This window comes from Gobio gobio (assembly GCF_949357685.1).
Source record: "Gobio gobio genome assembly, chromosome: 25".
Taxonomy (NCBI): domain Eukaryota; kingdom Metazoa; phylum Chordata; class Actinopteri; order Cypriniformes; family Gobionidae; genus Gobio; species Gobio gobio.
The window spans coordinates 19,418,054-19,439,211 of NC_137121.1; the positions used below are offsets into that span (position 1 = coordinate 19,418,054).

Sequence of the window (21,158 nt, forward strand, 5' to 3'; positions counted from 1 at the left end):
CCACAGATGTACCCGCAGCGGGGCAACAAGGCGGTATGCAGGGACCCGACTCGGACGGCCTGGTGGCGGCCCGACGTGGGGTCTGAGTGTGCTGTGCAACACTTACCTGCTTCCGCTGAGGGGGTATGCGAGTGTGGGAAGGCCTCTGGAGTGCGTCCCCACAGCCGGCACCCCCTGCTGGCGAACAGAGAGGCGTCTGAGAGTGACAAGGCATGGGAGCGTCGAACACTGACAGGCGCGCTCTCTTGGCACCCAGAGATATTGGAAACTGCTCTTTTATTGAAAATTTGGGAACAGAAAAAACAGAAACAAGGATTCTCCCCCGGCCCTCTTCCGGGCGAAGGAGTGGTGCTGCAGCCATCTCCTGAAGAGCAGTTCCCTCCATCTCTGGGTGGCCCGTCTCAGGGTCGCTTACGACGGCGCTTGCCACCTGGCTCGGCAGCGGCCTGAGTGGGCTGAGCGGCCGTCCTCGGCGACGGGCAGGCGGAGGTGCAGGATGTGCTTGATGGCCTCCGTCTGCATCTGGGCGGCCGAGAACTGTTGGGCGAAGCTCTCGACCGCGTCGCCGAATAACCTGGCCGACGAGATGGGGGAGTCCAGGAACCAGTACTTGTCAGTCTCCCTCATGTCGGCCAGGTTAAGCCAGAGATGTCGCTCCTGGACCACTAAGGTGGACATCGCCTGACCAAGGGAACGGGCGGTGACTTTCGTCGCCCGGAGGAGCTCTGGGTCAGGTCTACACTTGTGCATGTCCATGAGCGCCTGGGCCTGGTGCATCTGCAGCAAACTCATGGCATGCAAAGCGGACGCGGTCTGTCCGCAAGACCTGTAAGCCTTCGCAACTAGGTTGGAACGTGGGTCACCGCGCCAGTTGGAGGCGGTCGCAGGACACAGTTGCATCGTGACGGCCCGCTCAACTAGTGGGATTCCCACATAACCCTTGGCCTGCCCGCCGTCAAGGGTAGTGAGGAGGGAGGAGCCGTTCGGTCTGTTTCTGGCACTGAAAGGCGCCGTCCACGACCTAGTCATCTCCTCATGCACCTCCGGGAAGAATGGTACCGGAGCGGGACGCTGAGAACCAGCGCGACCCGCCCCGAGAAACCAATCATCCAACCTGGAAGGTTCGGGGCGTGGTGGAGGGTTCCACTCAAGCCCGACCTTCCTGGCGGCCCGGGAAAGCATAGCAGTCAACTCGGGGTCCGACTCGACCATTGCCACTCTCCCAGAGGGAGGCAGTACAGCCGAATCTTCATCCTCCGAGGACTGGAACTCCCCCTCCGATGCAGCGATCGACATCTGCTCATCCGCGGGTGCCCTGAAAGTCACCGCTGGCGGCCCGCGGGCGGGACCAGCGGCTTCTTCCGGAAGCACCACCGGCTGAGGAGCTTGTGAGAGATCAGGGGCCCGCGGAGGCTCGCTCGGCGGGTTTGCCCTGAACGTAATCCTCAGATCCCCCCGGGCATCCGTCGAAGTAGGCCTATCCTGCTGGGCAGGGATAGTACTAGATCGAGGTATGCGGAGGGAGACTCCACCTTCTCGAAGGTAGGCGAGTCTCGATCTAAGCTCCGAGATAGTCATGTTCCCGCAGTAGGAACATGAACTATCCACAAACGCTGCCTCAGCGTACTGAACGCCCAAAACACGTGAGACAGCGATTGTGACCGTCAAAGAGTGAGAGGGAATGGCCGCATCCAGAAATGTGTTGCTCTTTTTGTGAGGAAACGCTCTTAAAGATGTGCTGAAGCACCCAGGGAAAACCGCGACAGAATACAGGGGATAGTGCAGCCTGTTTCTGTACTCACTGTACGCCCTCACCGAACCGACAGAAATTTGTGGTTGCTGTGAGAACAGCAGTTTTGTGCAGTTTGTGCCGGTTGCTCTCGCTTCCTGTTTATACCCGCGGTGCGGGACGGAGCGCGAGATGCAAATCCCGCACGGCAATGGCCATTGGCCCATTCTCTAGATCTCGAAGCTGATAGGGGCTCCCTGAAGTGATCCCAATTCGTCGGCTACATCCGACGTACGTCGAACGTGACCAACTGAAAGGGAACTCTAGATGTCGCAGGCTAAAATGTCCTTAAAGGATTAGTATTCAGAATTGCAATATACCTATAATTTAGTCACCCCCATGCAGGGGCGGACTGAACCATTAGGCAAAGGTAGGTAGACTGCCTGGGGCCCCCGAAAGCCAAGGGCCCCCTAAAATGCTTTTTATATGCGAGTTCAGCGCAGACGCACAAGTGGTTGCTGTGGTGTTCATTACCACGACAACCGCCTGCGCAATCGCGTTTAACGTGCTTCATGTAGAAAGTGTAGTGCCCAAATGATTACCGCGATTCAGAAGCGCGTACAGGATCACAGAATCCATTCATAAAAACTCAGACGCACGTCTTACTGAAGTACGCGCAACCCTCAATTCATTCACACAGAGACACAAAACATGCAGGATTCATATTTAAATCGTATTTTTGCCGTTTAATATTCACATACACTAGTCCATATCGCGATTTGATTGAGGTGTACTGACTTGCATTGGATTTATTGATCCAAAATTTGACAAATTCCGTGACATTCCGCGTTAAACATTAAATTCAATTTTTATGACTAGATTCCGCTATTCCTTTCGCATTTTCTGCATCACGGATATCATAGGCCACGAGCATTGAACCGTTTCATTTGAGAGAAACTATCATCATAACATAGGCTACACAGAAAAAGGTCTAAGACAACCCGTCAAAATAAAAGTTTGGACAGTAGGCTATAATGTATGTCTTAATGTAACAATTTTAACAGTAGGCCTAAACCTCTGTTGTGTAGCACTTTGAATGTACCAAAATGAAAGGGTCTGTTTAATTTTCATTGGAATAAAAGATAAATGCCTTAATTTGATTACCAGAAAAATGTAAATAGCTACATAAAACAAATAAATATATATTTAGTTAAACTTTTAATAAATAGCTGTTAAATTATTCAAGTTTAAATTAATTAGACATGCTTTTTGGTTAATAAAATTGTATATAACCATCCAGAAAAAAAATAAAACCGAAAAAAAAGGAATCTGGAATTTTTTAAAATGGAATTAGGGAAAAAAATAAAACAGATTTCATAGGGCCCTACAAATGAAAATATCATGCATCTGAAGTTATAATTAAATACGGAGCAAAAGTGCGTATAATATAGGCCTATTTATCGTTTTAAATGGCGTTCACTCAAGGACCTGAGTAGATGACACATGCGCATTTACTTTCCACAAAAAGATACACACTTTTTTGGTTGAAAATTCTGATGCGTGTAATAATTTCTTTCAGTTTGATAATAGAAAAAATATTTTAAAGTTTAGAATTAGACAGCCTTGTGTAAATTGTGCAGTGAAAATTCAAAAACCGTGTTGTTAAAATTGTTTAGATAAAACCAGAATAAAAATAAAAACGCCAGCGGGTCAAATTTACCCCTATATAATTGCTTTATTTTCATGCTGTATTTGCGGTCACACAACGCACGGTCAAATGAAGATGTTTAAGCCTATTTTATAAATGTTCAAACTGGATTAAATATAAATTTTGGTTTTGCTATTTATTCAAGTCTGCCCGTTTCCTGAAAAACTATTAATAAAATAAAACTATTTTGTAGTATTACAAAGCTACACAATGGATATTAGTACTTAAATAACTTGGTACTCAGAGGCTGGTGGCCTTCGAAGTCCACAAAGGTCGCACTGAATGTTGTTAAATGGGATGGTCTACCCTGGGATTGCTCTTGTCGCCTAGCAACTGTGACAGCTGCCATTGACAAGCAAGAGCAAAGTTTGTAAAAATTTTTTTAAAAGTGATATTCCTTCACAAGTTCACAACCTATCTAAATATGTTCACCGTGGTCCATTTATGTACATGATAAAGAGTTTATGCTATGGGGCTGTTGAATGCTTAAATCTGACAAACGTTCTAAGGTGAGCAATTATTTTCAGGGAAACGCACGGCTAAATTAGTTCAGACAGGTCTTGACCGCATTACAGTTCCATATCACTTTGCCAAATGATTACAGTTATTTCAAAGAGCCTTACAGTCTACAGAACCAAAACCCACAACGACACAGTCCAAGCAAATAAATAAAGTAAACAATAGGATAAAAAAGACAAATTATTTCCATGTTTTGTCACAAAATTAAGTTGTATTATGCACGGAAAGCACATATTCTCTCTCTCCCACTCAGATACTCACACACACACACACACACACACACACACACACACACACACACACACACACACACACACACATACAACACGGACACACAATCTCAGAGAAACAAGACTTTTTCAGTAAAATAGTTTAACAACTTCTTGGAGTAGATAAAGCACATATACACTGAATTATGTTCAGCACTCTGCAACAAGTATTTTTCAGATTTTCTAGACTATTTTAAGTTGTAAAGTGAGCAGGATATATTAAAATGTAGCGTGTGGATTCAGCAGGCATGTATTTATGATACTAAGTGAGGCCTCACTAGCTCTACAGCTCTCCACAAATTTCCAATGTAAATCTGTGGTGAAAAATAGAACTGCAGCACTCTCTCAAAGAGAGCCATAGAGTGGTGCAGGTATGACATCAATTTGTAAGCCAAAATGTGGAAGCGAGTTAGCATTTTAGCACTTCCCATTCCCTTGCCCCGAAGGCTTTTTGAATGGGGTTTTGGTTAAATGGCTAAAATAAGGTCTGTGGTGAAGTTTTTCAAATAAATTGTAAATTTTTATCTTTACAGTCCTAAAATGAAGGGAGAGGTTCACAGTCATTTAGAGGAGAGCATTCGTCCATACATTGATCTGATTGACACTCTGCGGTCAGTTGGCATTCACAAGGACTTGGCATTACCGACCATTGTAGTGATCGGAGACCAGAGTTCTGGGAAAAGCTCTGTGTTGGAAGCGCTTTCTGGAGTTGCATTACCAAGAGGAAGCGGTGAGGACTGGTTATAATAGTTTATTTTTTAATAAAATTTTAATTTGTTTTAAAAACCTTATTTAAATAAATTTCACAAGTTTATAGAATAGGCTATTATAATAAACCAATGTAACTGAACAGAGAAATCTAGCTTACCCTACTCTGACTCAGCCAATGCAGCTGAGGTAAGTCAAGCAGTAGTGTTGCGATAATAATATGATATCAGCAATCAGACATTCGAACGAGATTAGATGTATTAGATGATTATTAAATTTTCAGAAAAACAGTAAGTGATTTGCTCTGAAATTTTTTTACCAGCACTGGTGTGTCAGCATTTTATACATTGTGTTGCTGCCAGGCTTAGGTTAGGCTAAGTAGATATTTGAATCAATGAACAGGTGTACCTAATAATGTGGCCCAGTTCCCTTTCGAGGGAACTCGCACTGCATCGGGACGACGCTTTGGGGATGCTCCCTTAGCATCAGCGAATCTGAAACCAGAATGCCAACTAGGCCAATCCGATTGGCGTGCGTGATGACGTCATCGTGACGGCATACCCGGAAGTATAAAAGGGGAGCTGGAACGTAATGGCGGTAGTTATTGCTCTTCAGCAAGCGCTATCTGTCAAACTGTTTGTCTATTTACTGTTGTATTGTCAGTGAAAGTGTGTGTGACTGAAAAATGGAGTGTGAGAGAGTTTAAGCAGTGTGTGCATCCTTGCCCTCGCTACATGTCGGGCTCGGATACACACCTGCTTTGTGTGCATTACCTGGGCGTTCAGCATGCTCAAGCGGCTCTCGAGGGAGCCGCTTATAAGCATTACAAGAAGCTGACGCTCAGGGTGCTCCGCTCTCGGCTGGCCGTGCTCGATGAGGCCGGCCAGCCTCGTGAGCCCCGTGGATCGGTCCCGCATCCGCCGAGGCGGTGCGGCGAGGCTGGTCATGGGGCTCACGGATGGACTGTCAGCGGGACTGGGACTGCTGAGGCATCTTCCCAGTCTTTATCTGACAGTTCAGATGTTCTCCTTCCCCGTGTGGAAGCCCGCGCTGCGGCTTCTTCTCCCGGGGCGGAGGACCCGATGTGTGAGCGGTCTGATTCTGAGGATTTAGACGTGCTCAGCATCGTGGCAGTCAAAGTTATAAGCACTTCTTAAATATGCAAGATTCCATCTCGCGATTGCAAAAAAAAAAAAAAGGCAGCGCGCAGGTTAGGGGTCTGCATTTAAAGTGAACACACGCGAACGGTGTGCATGAGATACTGGTTGGCTTAACGGCAAGTCCGTACGTACGTTAAATCAGTATTGTCTGATATAGCGGCATTTAAGTCTGAGGATTTAAATGAGATATGATCTGACTCTGAGGAGTTAGATATTCAGTCATTCAGACCATGTTTCACCGTATTGTGTGACACTGTTTGGCTTTTTTCTCGAGGGATGAAAACCAATTGTATTATGACGGCTTGAACCACGTTGCTGAGGCAACGCGGGGTCAATGAGTCCGTATAATACAAATAAAACAGTGTTGTCTGATTAATTACGACTACATTTAATTCTAAGGAATTAAATAAAATATAATCTGACTTTGAGGAGTTTGATATTTAGCCTATCATTCAGACTATGTTTCACCTTAATTTTGGCTGCATTTAATTCTGAGGAATTAAATTAAAATATTATCTGACTTTGAGGAGTTAGATATATTTTTTATTCAGCCTATTATTTAGATCAGGTTGCACGGGTTTGGTGATTATGATGGCATTTAATTCCGAGGAATTGAGTGTCATGTTATCCAACTTTGATAAGTTGGATACTTTAATTCTGTCACCCAAGCGTGTTTAACTTGTGAACTGGATATTCATCTAAGATGGAGCCCTCCTGAAGTTGATGTCGTTCTCGCCGCCTTGTGGCCTGCGGGACACATCAGTTTCAGGCAATTGCTAATCGCAGTGTCCGCTCTAGTGTTGTGGCCCTGTTGAGCTGCTCCCTTAGATGAGGCCCCTGCTGGCCAGCCCCCTCTCCCGGGTAGGAGCGATCGAGGTCGTCTCCCCTGTGGAGTTTTTCGGGAGTCGATGCTGTGTTCCCGCCGTCTAGTACGCTTCGGGCCACATCGTTTCCCCGTGCACGCGTGCTGCATCAGCCGCCTCTAGCAAGACTTGCGGTGGTCCAGCAAACGCGTACGCACACCGAAAATCTTCCTCGATTTCGCCCTGGCGGTTAGCCGCTTCAGGGGGTCGGGGAGGAGGCTCGGTTGACACCCGAGACCGGCCTCGAGAGGCTGGTGCCCTTAGCAGATTATCTCGGCGCATGGTTATGCCTCCGAATATATCAGCTTGGGGCCTGCGACTGTAGGAAGGGGCATACAGACTGCAGTCTGGTTACCTTCCCCTGAAGTTCAGTGGGGTGGTCTGGACGGCAGTGGTCCCTGGGCAGGTTCGGGTAATGGAACAGGAAGTTCACTCCCTGTTGGTAAGGAGGCCACAGAATGTGCTCCTCCGCCAGACAGGGAGTCCGGGTTCTACAGCCAGTACTTCATAGTTCCTAAGAGGGATGACGAGTTGCATCCAACTTTAGACCGGAGGTACTTGAATCGTTCTCTGAGGAGATTCAGATTCAAGATGCTTAGCATTTCCTCCATTGTGATTCAGATCCAGTCTGAGGACTGGTCTGTCACGATGGGTCTGAAGAGGACGCATACTTCCCTGTATCCATCCTTCTGTGTCACAGGAAGTTCCTGAGGTTCGCTTTTTGGGGCAAAGCGTACCAATATCGGGTTCTTCCAGGCGGCCTAGCCCTTTGAGACTCTGCACGCAGTAGCGTGTTGACGCCTTCTCAGAGAACTGTGTTCCTGGGAGTCGTATGGGATTCTCTACGTTGTGGGCACAATTGTCTCCCGAACGTATCGAGTCCATACGGGCGGTGGTCTCTAAAATGAAGCTAGGCCACAGCATCACTGTGAAGCAGTTTAAGGTCTGCTGGGGCTCATTGCGGCTGCGTCCAACAGAATATCTCTTGGCCTGCTGCATGAGACCCTTACAGTGGTAGCTGGGAATCAAGGGGTTTTCCTCGGGGGGAAAACCATTCTGTATGATCAGGGTAACGCGCAGATGCCTTCGTTCCCTAGTCATATGGAAGAAACCTTGGTTTCTGTCCCAGGGGCCAGTGTTGGGAGCGTTCTGTTGCCGGTAATCCGTTTCAACAGGCGCCTCCCTCACTGGCTGGGACGTGGTTATGGGAAGTAAACCAGGTGGCTTTCCTTAAGGGGAAATCCATTCTGTATGATCAGGGTAACGCGCAGTGGCCTTCGTTCCCTAGTCATATGGAAGAAACCTTGGTTTCTGTCCCAAGGGCCAGTGTTGGGAGCGTCCTGTTGCCGGAAATCCGTTTCAACAGACGCCTCCCTCACTGGTTGGGGCACGGCAGGGGGGTTTGAGGTTGCGCCCTCTTTGCAGACTGGCGCATCACATCCTCCTGTGGTCCCAAGGGAAACTGTTGTCCATCAGGGCAATGTATGTCCCGGGGGTCCAAAATCAGGGAGCAGACATCCTGCTGAGGCAGGGGCTGAGGCCCGGGGAGTGGCGACTCCACCCAGAGGTGGTGGAGGCCATATGCAAGAGGTTCGGCCCAGTGGAAGTGGATCTGTTTGCGTCTCGAGAGACGTCCCACTGTCCACTGTGGTTTTCCCTCACGTATCCAGCTCCGCCATGGTGCAGACGTGGCCGAGGCTGCGTCTGTACGCATTTCCCCCGATTGCTCTGCTCCCGGGAGTCCTGGAAAGGGTCCGTCGACAGGGGGTCAGTCTACTTCTGGTAGCACCCCGTTGGCCGACTCGAGTTTGGTTCTCGGATATCATAGCTCTGCTAGCAGGTCAGCCGTGGGAGATTCCTCTGAGGAGGGATCTCCTATCTCAGGCGGCGGGTACGATATTTTACCCCCGCCCGGAGATTTGGAACCTATGGGTCTGGCCCCTGAGGGGACCAGGTACATAGAAGCTGGCCTATCGGCGGAGGTGATAGAGACCTTACTCAGCTCCAGGGCCCCGTCTACGAGGAGACTGTACAGCCTCAAGTGGAATGTATTTTCCACTTGGTGCAGAGAACGTGAGGTGGACCCAGTTAACTGCCCAGTGGCTTCAGTGCTGGAGTTCCTCCAAGATCGTTTTTCTGCAGGGCTTACCCCGTCCACACTCAAGGTGTACGTGGCTGCCATTGCGGCTTTCCACACTCCTCTGGGTGATGGGCCTCTGGGTAGGCACCAGCTGGTTGTACAATTCCTCCGTGGGGCTCGGAGGATGAGGCCTGCGGCTCGGACCAGAGTTCCAACCTGGGACCTGGCAGTGGTTCTCGAAGGATTGGCTGAGGCCCCCTTCGAACCATTGGAGTCGGCTGGACCAAAGGATCTGACCCTTAAGGTGGCTTTTCTCCTTGCCATTACCTCTCTCAGGAGAGTGGGAGATCTCCAGGCCTTGGCGGTAACGCCGACCTGCCTGGAGTTTGCCCCGGGAGGAATAAAGGCCATCTTACACCCTAGGCCGGGCTACGTGCCTAAGGTGCCATCAAGGGTGGTCAGGTCATTGGTCCTGCAGGCATTTCATCCTCCGCCTCATGTGACGGCGGAAGAGGGGAGACTTCACCTACTCTGCCCGGTTAGGGCGCTCAGAGTTTATTTGGCGAAGTCTGCACAGTGGAGGAGATCACAACAACTGTTGGTGTGTTTTGGCTCACCTAAGAAGGGATTGCCTGTGTCTACTCAGACAATCAGTAATTGGATTGTCCAGGCGATTACCATGGCCTATCAGGTGCGCAGTTTGCCTTCACCTGTGGCTGTGAGGGCTCATTCCACCAGAGGCATGGCCTCTTCGGTGGCCCTTCTTTCTGGGGTCCCCTTTCAGGATATCTGCGAGGCGGCCGGGTGGGCTACCCCACACACTTTTATCAGGTTTTATAGCCTGGATCTCCCTACGACGCCTGGTGTTAGGGTGCTCCAGTCCTAGCTGTGCCCGGTTTCCGGCTTCACACTAGGGCAGGCGCTACCCTTCGGTGTGGCCTAGTGGGTACTCGTTCCCCAAAGCGTCGTCCCATGCAGTGCGAGTTCCCTCGAAAGGGAACTGCTCGGGTTATGTATATAACCCTTGTTCCCTGAGAAGGGGAACGAGCACTGCATCCCGACGCCACACCTCGGCGCGCCTGGAGCGCATGCTTCAGAGCAATTACTACCGCCATTACGTTCCAGCTCCCCTTTTATACTTCCGGGTATGCCGTCACGATGACGTCATCACGCACGCCAATCGGATTGGCCTAGTTGGCATTCTGGTTTCAGATTCGCTGATGCTAAGGGAGCATCCCCAAAGCGTCGTCCCGATGCAGTGCTCGTTCCCCTTCTCAGGGAACAAGGGTTATATACATAACCCGAGCAGTTATTCTTTCAAATTGAATGATAAAATGTACACTATGTAACTTTTTTCGATCAAATTTATAAACGCACATTTGTGTCTAACATATTTACATCATGAGTACATCATGGAACAATCCATGTTCCAAACCGTGCTTTTTTTCTTGACCCCAATCACTACAGTACGCCTATAATAAGAGTTTATATTCAGACTATTTTAGACTGAGCGGGACGCCAACCACTGCGGAGTAGCCCAGTACCTGCATGACTTGTCATATACATAAACAGAGAGCAGTAGCTCCTGCTTTAATGATCTTCTACAAGACGCATTTACTAACCCTCATTTCGTTCCAAACCCGTATCTTCGGAACACAAATTAAGATTTTTTTGATGAAATCTGAGACCTTTCTGTCCCTCAGTTGACAGCTACTACAACTTTGAAGCTTTAGAAAGTTCAAAAAGAGATCATAAAACTAATCCATTAGAATTGAGCGGTTTAGTCCAAATTTTATGAAGAGACTTGATCGCTTTATATGATGAACAGTTTTAATTTTATTAACATATAAACATTGATCAACACACAGATCAGAAATGCTAAACGGAAGCTCAAGCATGTTCAACGAAAGTCTTACAGGTTTTGAACGACATAAGGGTGAAAAAATTATGACAGAATTATCATTTTTGGATGAACTATCCCTTTAAGAGAATTATTTCTTTACTCATCACCTGCACTAATTTTCTATTGTTAGTTTTCTTCTGATTGCTAACTGATCTGTGTTTGCTATAGGAATTGTCACCAGATGTCCACTAGAGCTGAGGCTGAAGAAGGTAACAGGTGGAATCAGCTGGAAGGCTGTTCTCTCTTACCGTAAGAAGAAAACTGATTTTATGGATTAATCCATAGCTACACATGATTGGAAAAACTGCTTGAAATCTCTATTAATTTCTTAACCTGAAGGGTTTCTTGCAGCTGTCTCTAAGTTATTAATCTTACAACTGAATTTAAACCATGTTGCAGGTCCTACTAAAGCCATCAAAAAATCGAATGGAAAGGTATCACATTCAGCAAACAATGAGAGGAAATTTGAATTTGGAGATCCTTCATTAGTTAAAACACATGTTACAGAAGGTTAGTAAAACAGAATTTTGTCAAGCTAACAGTGTGATACTTGAATAAATATAAAAATACACAATACAAAAAAACTATATAAAAGTTATATTAACTATAACCATTTTTATTGATACTTTTCAGTATTGGTATATATCAATATATAAACACTATATTGCCAAAAGTATTGGGACACCCCTCCAAATCATTCACCCGTTCCAATCACTTCCATGGCCACAGGTGTATAAAATCAAGCACCTAGGCATGCAGATGCTTCTACAAACATTTGTGAAAGAATGGGTCACTCTCAGGAGCTCAGTGAATTCAAGCGTGGTACCGTGATAGGTTGCCACCTGTGCAATAAGTCCATCCGGGAAATTTCCTCACAACTAAATATTCCATGGTCAACTCTAGAGACACAGTGGAGGTTCTCTGGAGTGAACAATCACACTTCTCTGTACTTGCCTGACTGCATTGTGCCAAGTGTAAAGTTTGGTGGAGGGGGGTTATGGTGTGGGGTTGTTTTTCAGGGGTTGGTCTTGGCCCCTTAGTTCCAGTGAAGGGAACACTTAATGCTTCAGCATACCAAGACATTTTGGACAATTTCATGCTCCCAACTTTGTGGGAACAGGGGATGGCCCCTTCTGGTTCCAACATGACTGTGCACCAGTGCACAAAGCAAGGTCCATAAAGACATGGATGAGCGAGTTTGGTGTGGAGGAACTTGACTGGCTAGCACAGAGTCCTGACATGAACCCGATCGAACACCTTTGGGATGAATTAGAGCAGAGACTGCGAGCCAGGCCTTCTCGCCCAACATCAGTGTCTGACCTCACAAATGTGCTTCTAGAAGAATGGTCAAAAATTCCCACAAACACTATTAAGTGCAAACCTAAACCTTGTAAGAGCCTTCCCAGAAGAGTTGAAGCTGTTATAGCTGTAAAGGGTGGGCCAAATCCATATTAAACACTACGGATTAGGACTATAATGTCATTATAGTTCATGTGCATGTAAAGGCAGGCATCCCAAAACCTTTGGCAATATAATCTGTGTGTGACCTTGTGTGTGTCACATTCAGCAAACAATGAAAAGAAATTTGAATTTGGAGATCCTTCGTTAGTTAAAAAACATGTTTCTCATCCAACACATATATATATATATATATATATATATATATATATATATATATATATATATATATATATATATATATATATATATATATATATATATATATATATATATATATATATATATATATATATATATATTAGGGGTGGCACGGTACATGAAAAAAAAAAAAACGTTCGGTTCGCTTGTCTCGGTTCGGAGTGTGTGCGTCGCACGGTTAGACGCATGCGCAATATATCCTCGTGCCCGTATGTTACCTCAGACAGTGGGTGTCCTTTTCGCGCGAAATAAGAGGTGTGTGGACACATACAGTAAAGTAAAAGTGGAGTGCTGCAGGTCACGTCACGTGTAGAAATGCAAGCGGGAGAGATAAGGAAGACTGCCCGGAGTTGTTGGAGGATGCGCTAGCGTCGTATAGCAGGCAGGGCAGATGCAGTGCGGAGAGCGGGAGCCGCGCCTGGCATACACACACTGGCAAAAAATGTTACGCCAATGTGTCGGACTCGGTAGACAGCCAGTTAGGAAACAACTTATAATATAACAATTTTTTAGTACTGTATCCCAAATTGTGGATGATTAAGCCATGTATACCATATGCTGAAGTAAATTTCTGGAGTGTTAACGTTTAAAAACAACAACAACAAGAACCGTACAGAACCGAAAACCGTGACCCTAAAATCGGGATACGAACCGAACAAGCTGTGTATGTACGCGCTCTAGATCACTGATCGCACGTTGCATTTATGGACAGACACATTTCAGTCTCCGTGTGGTCCTGCTCGGTATCGCAGCTTGACTCGTCTAAAATGAAAACAAGCTCCTTGTTGCTGCTCTGTACACTGAATTACAGTTTTTTTCTGTAATGTTTTTTTCCATGGGTGCTTAGGTGTGTATACATTTATTATATAATAGAATTATATGGACTCCTTATATTTGGTTATTTGGTGTCCTTTTGGAGTCTCCAGTGATCCTTGAAGCTTGCAGAAAATACAGATATGTATATATATATAATGTATGTTACAGCCCAGAATGAGCTGGCAGGAGAAGGGGTAGGAATATGTGATGACCTTATCACTTTAGAGGTCATGTCACCAGATGTGTGTGACCTCACACTGATCGATCTACCTGGAATTGCCCGAGTCCCAGTTAGAGGACAACCAGATGATATTGGAAACCAGGTGAGCAGCATAATCTGATTTTGCACTTCACATTTCGCATCAAACCAGTATCAAACCAAGTTTTAAACTTTGTCTTTATGTCTTGTAGCTCAAAAAACTGATCATGAAATTTATTGAGAAGCGAGAGACTATCAACATGGTAGTGGTCCCTTGTAACATCGACATAGCAACAACAGAAGCATTAAGAATGGCACAAGAAGTAGATCCTGAGGGCAAAAGAACTGTTGGTAATGAAGCAAATGATCTGCACAACATTTATCATATATCTTTGAGAACCTCTGTCTGCAAGTACACATTTTACTAAATTATTATTTTTCATTCTCAAAGCCATTTTGACCAAGCCAGACCTCATAGACAGGGGAACAGAGAAGAACATTCTGGATATTGTTCAGAACAAAGTGATTCCTCTCCGCAAAGGTTACATCATGGTGAAGTGTAGAGGACAACAGCAGATCGATGATGAGATTTCTCTGGAGGAGGCAACTCAAATGGAGAGAGATTTCTTCCAAAATCATGTCCATTTCAGGTAACTGAATGAAAAGAATAATTTAACTTTTTGTTTCCTAATGCATAGTTTTCTGTTATTGTCTTCTTGGAAGTGTCAACATCACATTTGCATAGGCCGTACTATTTGAATTCATGAGTGGTTGACTGCCAAATTCAAACATTTAAATAAAGATAAAAAAGGATCAAATTAATTTCAAATAAGCTTTTCTGTTTAAACTTGATTTCATTTTATTTTGTTTATATTCCTGTTAAAACTTATTTTGTTTCTGGTGTTTGATTTTGTACCTCTAACCAGTTCAGAGCACTGGTTTTAAGTTTTGTAGTCTTTCTAAGTCTTCTAGGCCTAAATCTTTTGTAAAAGTCATGATTTTTTTTTTAAGTATACCCATTTATCAAGCAATATCAACTAAACTAAACAACCTTACAAAAAGTGCCTTCTCTTTTTCTACAGATGCCTCTTGAAGGAGGATAAAGCAACTATTGAATGTCTTGCCGTCAAACTGACTCAGCATCTCGTTGATCATATTAAAGTATATTTCTAAATTTCCCATCCTGAATAGTCTATTCATACTGAACATGAGTTTAGTTGAACAACGAAATGAACTTTGTGGCAGCATGGAGTGAGAGACTGTAACTAAATTGAATTTTACCCAATTGTTTTTTGTTTTTTTTGTGTGTGTGCCAGAAATCACTGCCACAGCTCAATGAGCAGATAATAAAGCAATTGTGGGATGTGAAAAATGATCTCAAAGAGTGTGAGGCTGGACCACCACAAGACCCTAAGGGGGCAAAAAACTTCCTCGCTGAAGTAAGATCTCAAATGATAATTTGAATGATGACTGAGAATTATTAATATGATCCCAACTGTATTTGTCCTGATTTCCTTATTTTTCTGCCCTAAAAATATTTATGTTTGCAGCGCCAGGCAAGGGTTTTTTGCTAGTTTCAGTCCGACGCAGTTATCCTTTTCATGTCCTTCGCTATGTTGTTTAAATAGCAAATGCATTTGCGCACATGGGCATTCTGGTCTGAAAACAAGGTGTGTTCAGGTGCATTGCTGCCGTGTTGCTATTTTGAGGCAACTGACGACTGCACCATTGACCAACTGAAACCTGGTCTAACGTCAATGGAGCAATATTCTTTTTGTTATTTAAAGAGCGGGTTAGTAATATGCTTCTATAGGCGAGTGCACAACGCACGTACAGTCTGCTTATTACCTGTGTTGGGGGTAACGCATTACAAGTAACTTGAGTTACGTAATAATATTACTTTTTCCAAGTAACTAGTAAAGTAACGCATTACTTTTCAAATTTACAACAAAATATCTGAGTTACTTTTTCAAAAAAGTAACGCATGTTACCTTTTTACATTAATTTGACTGACAGCTCTCCTGCCCCCATGTTGAGAAAAATAAGTGCAGACAAGTGTAAACATGATGGTTATTGTAGTTTTAGACTAAATGTGAGCATTTATTTATCTCACTTGCACAATAAAGATTCTGTCCTCCTCAAAATGAATGAAATCAGTCAAATGCAAAATCAGAGTACTATGCAAACCTCCAATAATTAAATGTTAAATAAAACAACTATTTTTATGCATAATCTACCTTTATATTTAATTTACCAATGTCTTGCTGCTGACCTTTGATGATGAAAATTACTAGATGTTTTGTTTTTATTGGTAAAACTTTTTTTCTCCTGCATCCTATTCTACCATTATCCAGAATGGCAGCACAGCAGAGCTGCGCCCTCTACTGTTCATGCGTGAATCTGCATTTTTACCTCGGGCTTATTTCAATTTTGGTATGAAGAGGTCTTTACCGTTGCACAAAAATATAACTTTTTTGTTATAAAAAAACAAAAACAAAAACAAGCCCAGCCCAGGTGAGAAAAAGTAACGCAAAAGTAACGTAATGCATTACTTTTCTTAAAAAGTAACTAAGTAACTCAATTAGTTACTTTTTAAGGGAGTAACGCAATATTGTAATGCATTACTTTTCAAAGTAACTTTCCCCAACACTGCTTATTACACACACAGCAGTACACACGTTATATTAAACATAAAAGGATTCCTCTCTGGAGAAGCGTTCAGTGTTTCTGCTCGAAAGTTCCGCCATGTAAATAGAGAAAATGCCATGCCATGAGTGCAACTGGCTTTTAAAGGGAATGGGAGATGAAACTGAGTGGTTTATTGCACGTTATGCCCCAAGCACACCCATTACCCATTAAGAGAATAGGGGCAACCCTTTTATACCATTTTCCCATCGTTAAAATTGCAAAAGTGGATTCGGACATGTCCTAACACATGAGCCGTGCGCTTTACAGTAGACTATGCACTTAGATCATTAAAATAGGGCCCCTTGTATTGTTTCTGTGCTGTCAAATCTCATCCACTTTGTTGTTGTTGTTGTTGTTGTTGTTGTTGTTGTTGTTGTCGTTGTTGTTGTTGTTGTCGTCGTCGTCGTCGTCGTGGTGCTGCTGCTATATAATGATAATGATAACAGGCTCATGAAATGAAACAAATATTATTTTTCTCACAGACCTTAAAAAGATTCAATGATCAAATCAAGTCCTTGTCATCAGGAGAGCTGATCACTGGGGAAAATATGTTTGTCCAGCTTCGGGCAGAATTCAAGAAGTGGAATGATCATCTTAACCGTACAAAGACATCCTGTCAGTGTATCTTCAATTTTAAGACACATAGGGCCAGATTTACTAAACAGGGCAAATTTGTGTGAGAGCGCAATTCCAGAAAAGGGCTGATGGGAGTGGAAAGTTCAGCGCGTGATCTACTGACGACATGCAAATTAATGAACACAGATGCAGTCGGATCATTTCCATAATGACCAGCATAATCTACACGTTAGCGTCTGGTTTAATACATGCTTTTTTGGGCGGTAAATAATGGTGCAAACACCAGTAAATTGACAAGTGCAAACCTTTGTAAATCACTTCGCATGATTCATTTAAATACTCTTCTCCCATAAATTTTGCGCCTGAAAGGAAACTCTTACAAATGCATATGCAATAAGGTCAGAAAAAATTGCCCTGTCCATGCCTTTTCAGTGCAAATTTTTCACTGCGTTTCTTTAGTAAATAATGACAGTAGTTTTTTAACGCCAAAAGAGGGTTTGTGCTGGCGCAAGCTGTTAGTAAATCTGGCCCCTACTATATGTCTGAATTTGCTGTTGTTTTCTAATAGTTCTAATGAAAATGAAAAAGTCAATTAATGTCACGAGAAATCCGATTTTAATTTCAGTTAAAAATGCGAAAGAGTTGAGCCTAAAAAACAGAGGGAGGGAACTGGCCGGCTTCAGCAACTACAAAGTGTTTGAAGCAATTCTACAGAAACATGTGGCCACACTTGAGAAGCCAGCCAATGACTTGCTTCATACCATAAAAGGTACCATCACACACCTTTGTTAACTAGGTTAAAGACATTCTGGTTATTGTGGAGAGCCTCCATTATAAAACCAAAAGACTATATCACCAACTGAATGTCTTTAGTTTAAGCACGTGTGGCTGTTTGTGTTCTTAATTTATGTATTTCTCCTGAAGACATCATCATTGCACATTTGATTGACGTTGCGAGTCAGTGTTTCAGAAACTACTCTGTCCTTCAAAACATCGCTATGGTAAATATTGATCCTAATTAGAGGTAAAGATTGCCCCTTTTAATCCAGTTTAATGAAGTTCTTTTTCCTCTGTACTTCATTTTACTCCATAGGACAAAATCAACAACATTCAGTCAAGTCAGGAAGAGAAGGCAGAGCAGAGGATCTCAGAGCTCTTTGAAATGGAACGGATGATCTACACTCAAGATGCCATCTATTTAAAGATCATAAGTGAGATTACAAATGAGGAGTTTTCAGAAGAGCAGTTGCCTTTCTTTGACAAAAAATGCAAGTACAGTCATATGCTGGAGTCGTATTATGAGGTAGACCGTCTTATTTTTCAGTAACAAATTGCAGCACAGTGCTCGTGGTATGTGGAATTATCTTAGTATCTTCTTGTTTTCCTTCAGATTGTTGTGCAGCGGATGGCTGACCAACTACCAATGATGATCTCCCTTTTCATGCTGAAGCAGACTGCTGAGATCCTGTCAATTGACATATTGATTTTACTGGATGGGGCAAATGTGAGCAAGCTCCTGTCTGAGGACTCTGATGTCAGCATAAGACGCAAAGACCTATGGGCTCGTCTGGACCGTTTGACAGCTGCTCAGACAGCACTTAATGATTTTGAGGAATCTACTGATTAGATGATATCATCTTACACAATACATAATGCATCTATTGTTGGATAACATATTATCCAAACTTCCATATATCAATTTTTTCAACAATGTTAAGTTCAATTAAAGCAAGAAAATGTACTTGTTAAGCATAGAGCATAATACATTTTATTTGTGAGATTTAAGGAACAGAGGATATTGCTATCTGATTATATCTTTATATCCAACAATAAAACTTTAGCATATTAACTTTTATTTCTATTATATATTGCATGATTTTTTTAACCAAATATTCAGACTTCTAACCCATTTCATCTAATTAATTAACTATAAGCCTTTAGCCTTCCAACTGAATTAACCTGCATTGAATTCTATTAAAAACACAAATACTGATTGTTTCCATGTTGTGCAGTCATTTGTATCCACCTTAACAACAATTAATGGAGAGTTTGTTTAGAAGTAGCTAAAAGCCTTAGTGCCTTGGCTACGGTATATAATTTTCTCTTTTTTTGTCTCTCAACCATTTAAAAATTTAAATATTTTTTCTGTGTTGATTGACTTGTTTTGTTTTTGTCAGCATAATAATACTTCTACTACAAATAGTAGCCTACACTCTAAAAAATGCTGGGTTAAAAATAACCTAAGTTGGGTTGAAAATGGACTAACCCAGCAATTGGGTTGTTTTAACCCAGCGGTTGGGTTAAATGTTTGCTTAAAACAACCCAATTGCTGGGTTAGTCCATTTTCAACCCAACTTGGGTTATTTTTAATATTATATAATAATTTTTATATTCTAGTCATTCTCAAAGTATTGTGTAAGGCTTCCCTTCTACACTTTAAACATTCAAATATAACGTGTTGACGACAGACACAAGAACCATTGAAAATGATGTATACTACTCACTGCTTTGTAAACAAGCCCAGTTCGGATTGGACTAGTTCCCTTTCGAAAGGGAACTCGCACTGCGTCCTAGAACGCATTTGGGGAACGCCTCCAGCGTGACCGGTGTCTGAACTACTATTGAATCACGGCAAACCCATTGACCGGAGACAGCCCATGATGTCATCAATGTGCGACCAGGAAGTATATAAGGGCACCTTGCAAACATGACACTATCTTTTCGTCTTCAGGGACTGTTCCGTCTGAATGCTTCGAGTTAAGGTAATCCAAATTCATTATTTTATGCACACGAGCCGTGTGTTTTCTGCCTGGGATCAAGAGCATGCACAGTCAGCTCTTATGGAGTTGTTTGTTTGTTTGTGTGAAATGTGAGCGTTTTTCAATCCGAGATCGCTCCGCTCTCATCTGGCTCTCTTCTTGAGGGAAGAGGGTTTGGCATCTGAGACTGGTGATGCGATCCCGCTCACGCCGAGGCTGAGTGCCGACGCGCATCATGGGTTTCCTCGGATGGAGCTCGCCGATCGTCGCGAGAGGGTATTTTTCTCTCAGACGATCTGGCAGCTGACGAGACTTATCAGCAAGTGCTCTTAGGGCTGGTTGGTAAGGAGGGAAATTAATCTTCTCAGCCACCCAGACCGTGTATGCCGAGCCAATGAATGTTATGGAACGCGCTGCAGGCAGGCTGCGGCTGCCATGTTGGCGCGTTAGAGGAAAGATCGCTTGTGATAGATTGAACGATCGATTTCTCCCCGGCCATAAACCATCGGCTCATTTGAGCTTTCCATTCCTTCCTGATCTTCTTACAGAGATCGAGAGGGCATGGAAGAACCCATACTCGGCTTGTATTCACTGACATCAGTGGGATGTCGCTGATGTCGGGAGGATAGGAGAATATGGGTATGTGTCGTCGCCACTGATTGATGGGATGTTTGCAATCTCCTATCTATGTAGGCGAGGATACTGAGAGCTCCAACCCTGCCATCTAAGACTTTCAAACGATGTTTTGCTAAATGGTTGGGCATACACGGCAGCAGTTCAACCTGGTGCTGCTTCGCACACCATGGCGGTGTTGCAAGCGTACCAAAGTCAAAGTCAAAGTCAAAGAGTTTTATTTGTCACATACACAGTTACATACAAGTATACAGCTGGCAGTGAAATGTATTTGGTGTTGTGCGAGTCACACCGAGTCGCCATTTGCGGCGCCATCTTAAGTTGGACAGAAAATACAGCATAACATGAGGATAGGTAGGTAGGGGTGAGGAGATGAAAAAAAAAACAACCCCCAGACTATGCTCCTACGGGTCCTGCAGCCTTCTTAGGCGCTGGTCACAGACCCGCTTGGCAGACTGGGGGTACAAAGCGGCGAAGGTGAGAGATGGGTGTGTGCATAAGTGTGTGTGTGTCTGTAAAGTTCATGTGCATGTTTGTGTAGGCCTGAAGAGTCACGCCTGGCACCATAATCTCGGTGCTCCCCGTTGTTATGGAGACAACCTTGATCAGATCCCAGTCCGAGTCAGCAGGTGGTGGGGGATGATTGCAAGAGCGTCTTCCTGCAGTGCTCTTCTGGAGGAGTTGTTGTCTCAGCAGCGGCCTTGGCCAAGGCCGTGCTGGTTGAGGGAGCCGAAAGCAGATAAGATTGGAATTTGTTTGGTCTGGGAGCGAGTAGCCACAATTTATGACTACTCTCTTAGTTCGTTCTGGTCTCTGAAACCATTTTGCAAAGCAGTGAGCTTTTCCGTGATGATATCCATCTTGCGTTGCAACTCCATGATGTTATCCA

The 21,158-nt window shown here is 44.0% G+C and overlaps 1 protein-coding gene across 1 annotated transcript; it reads left to right on the forward strand.

Annotated features, from left to right (window-relative positions):
- Window positions 1–4,723: 4,723 nt before the first annotated feature.
- On the forward strand, window positions 4,724–18,875 carry LOC307121451 (interferon-induced GTP-binding protein Mx3-like). The gene is made up of 13 exons (XM_079809044.1): window positions 4,724–4,955; window positions 11,108–11,188; window positions 11,339–11,449; window positions 13,583–13,737; window positions 13,826–13,964; window positions 14,065–14,263; window positions 14,696–14,774; window positions 14,930–15,052; window positions 16,784–16,916; window positions 17,503–17,646; window positions 17,802–17,878; window positions 17,971–18,180; window positions 18,268–18,875. The coding sequence occupies exons 1-13, from the start codon at window positions 4,766–4,768 to the stop codon at window positions 18,502–18,504; spliced, it is 1,878 nt and encodes a 625-aa protein (XP_079665170.1). The 5' UTR covers window positions 4,724–4,765; the 3' UTR covers window positions 18,505–18,875.
- The last annotated feature ends 2,283 nt before the right edge of the window (window positions 18,876–21,158 follow it).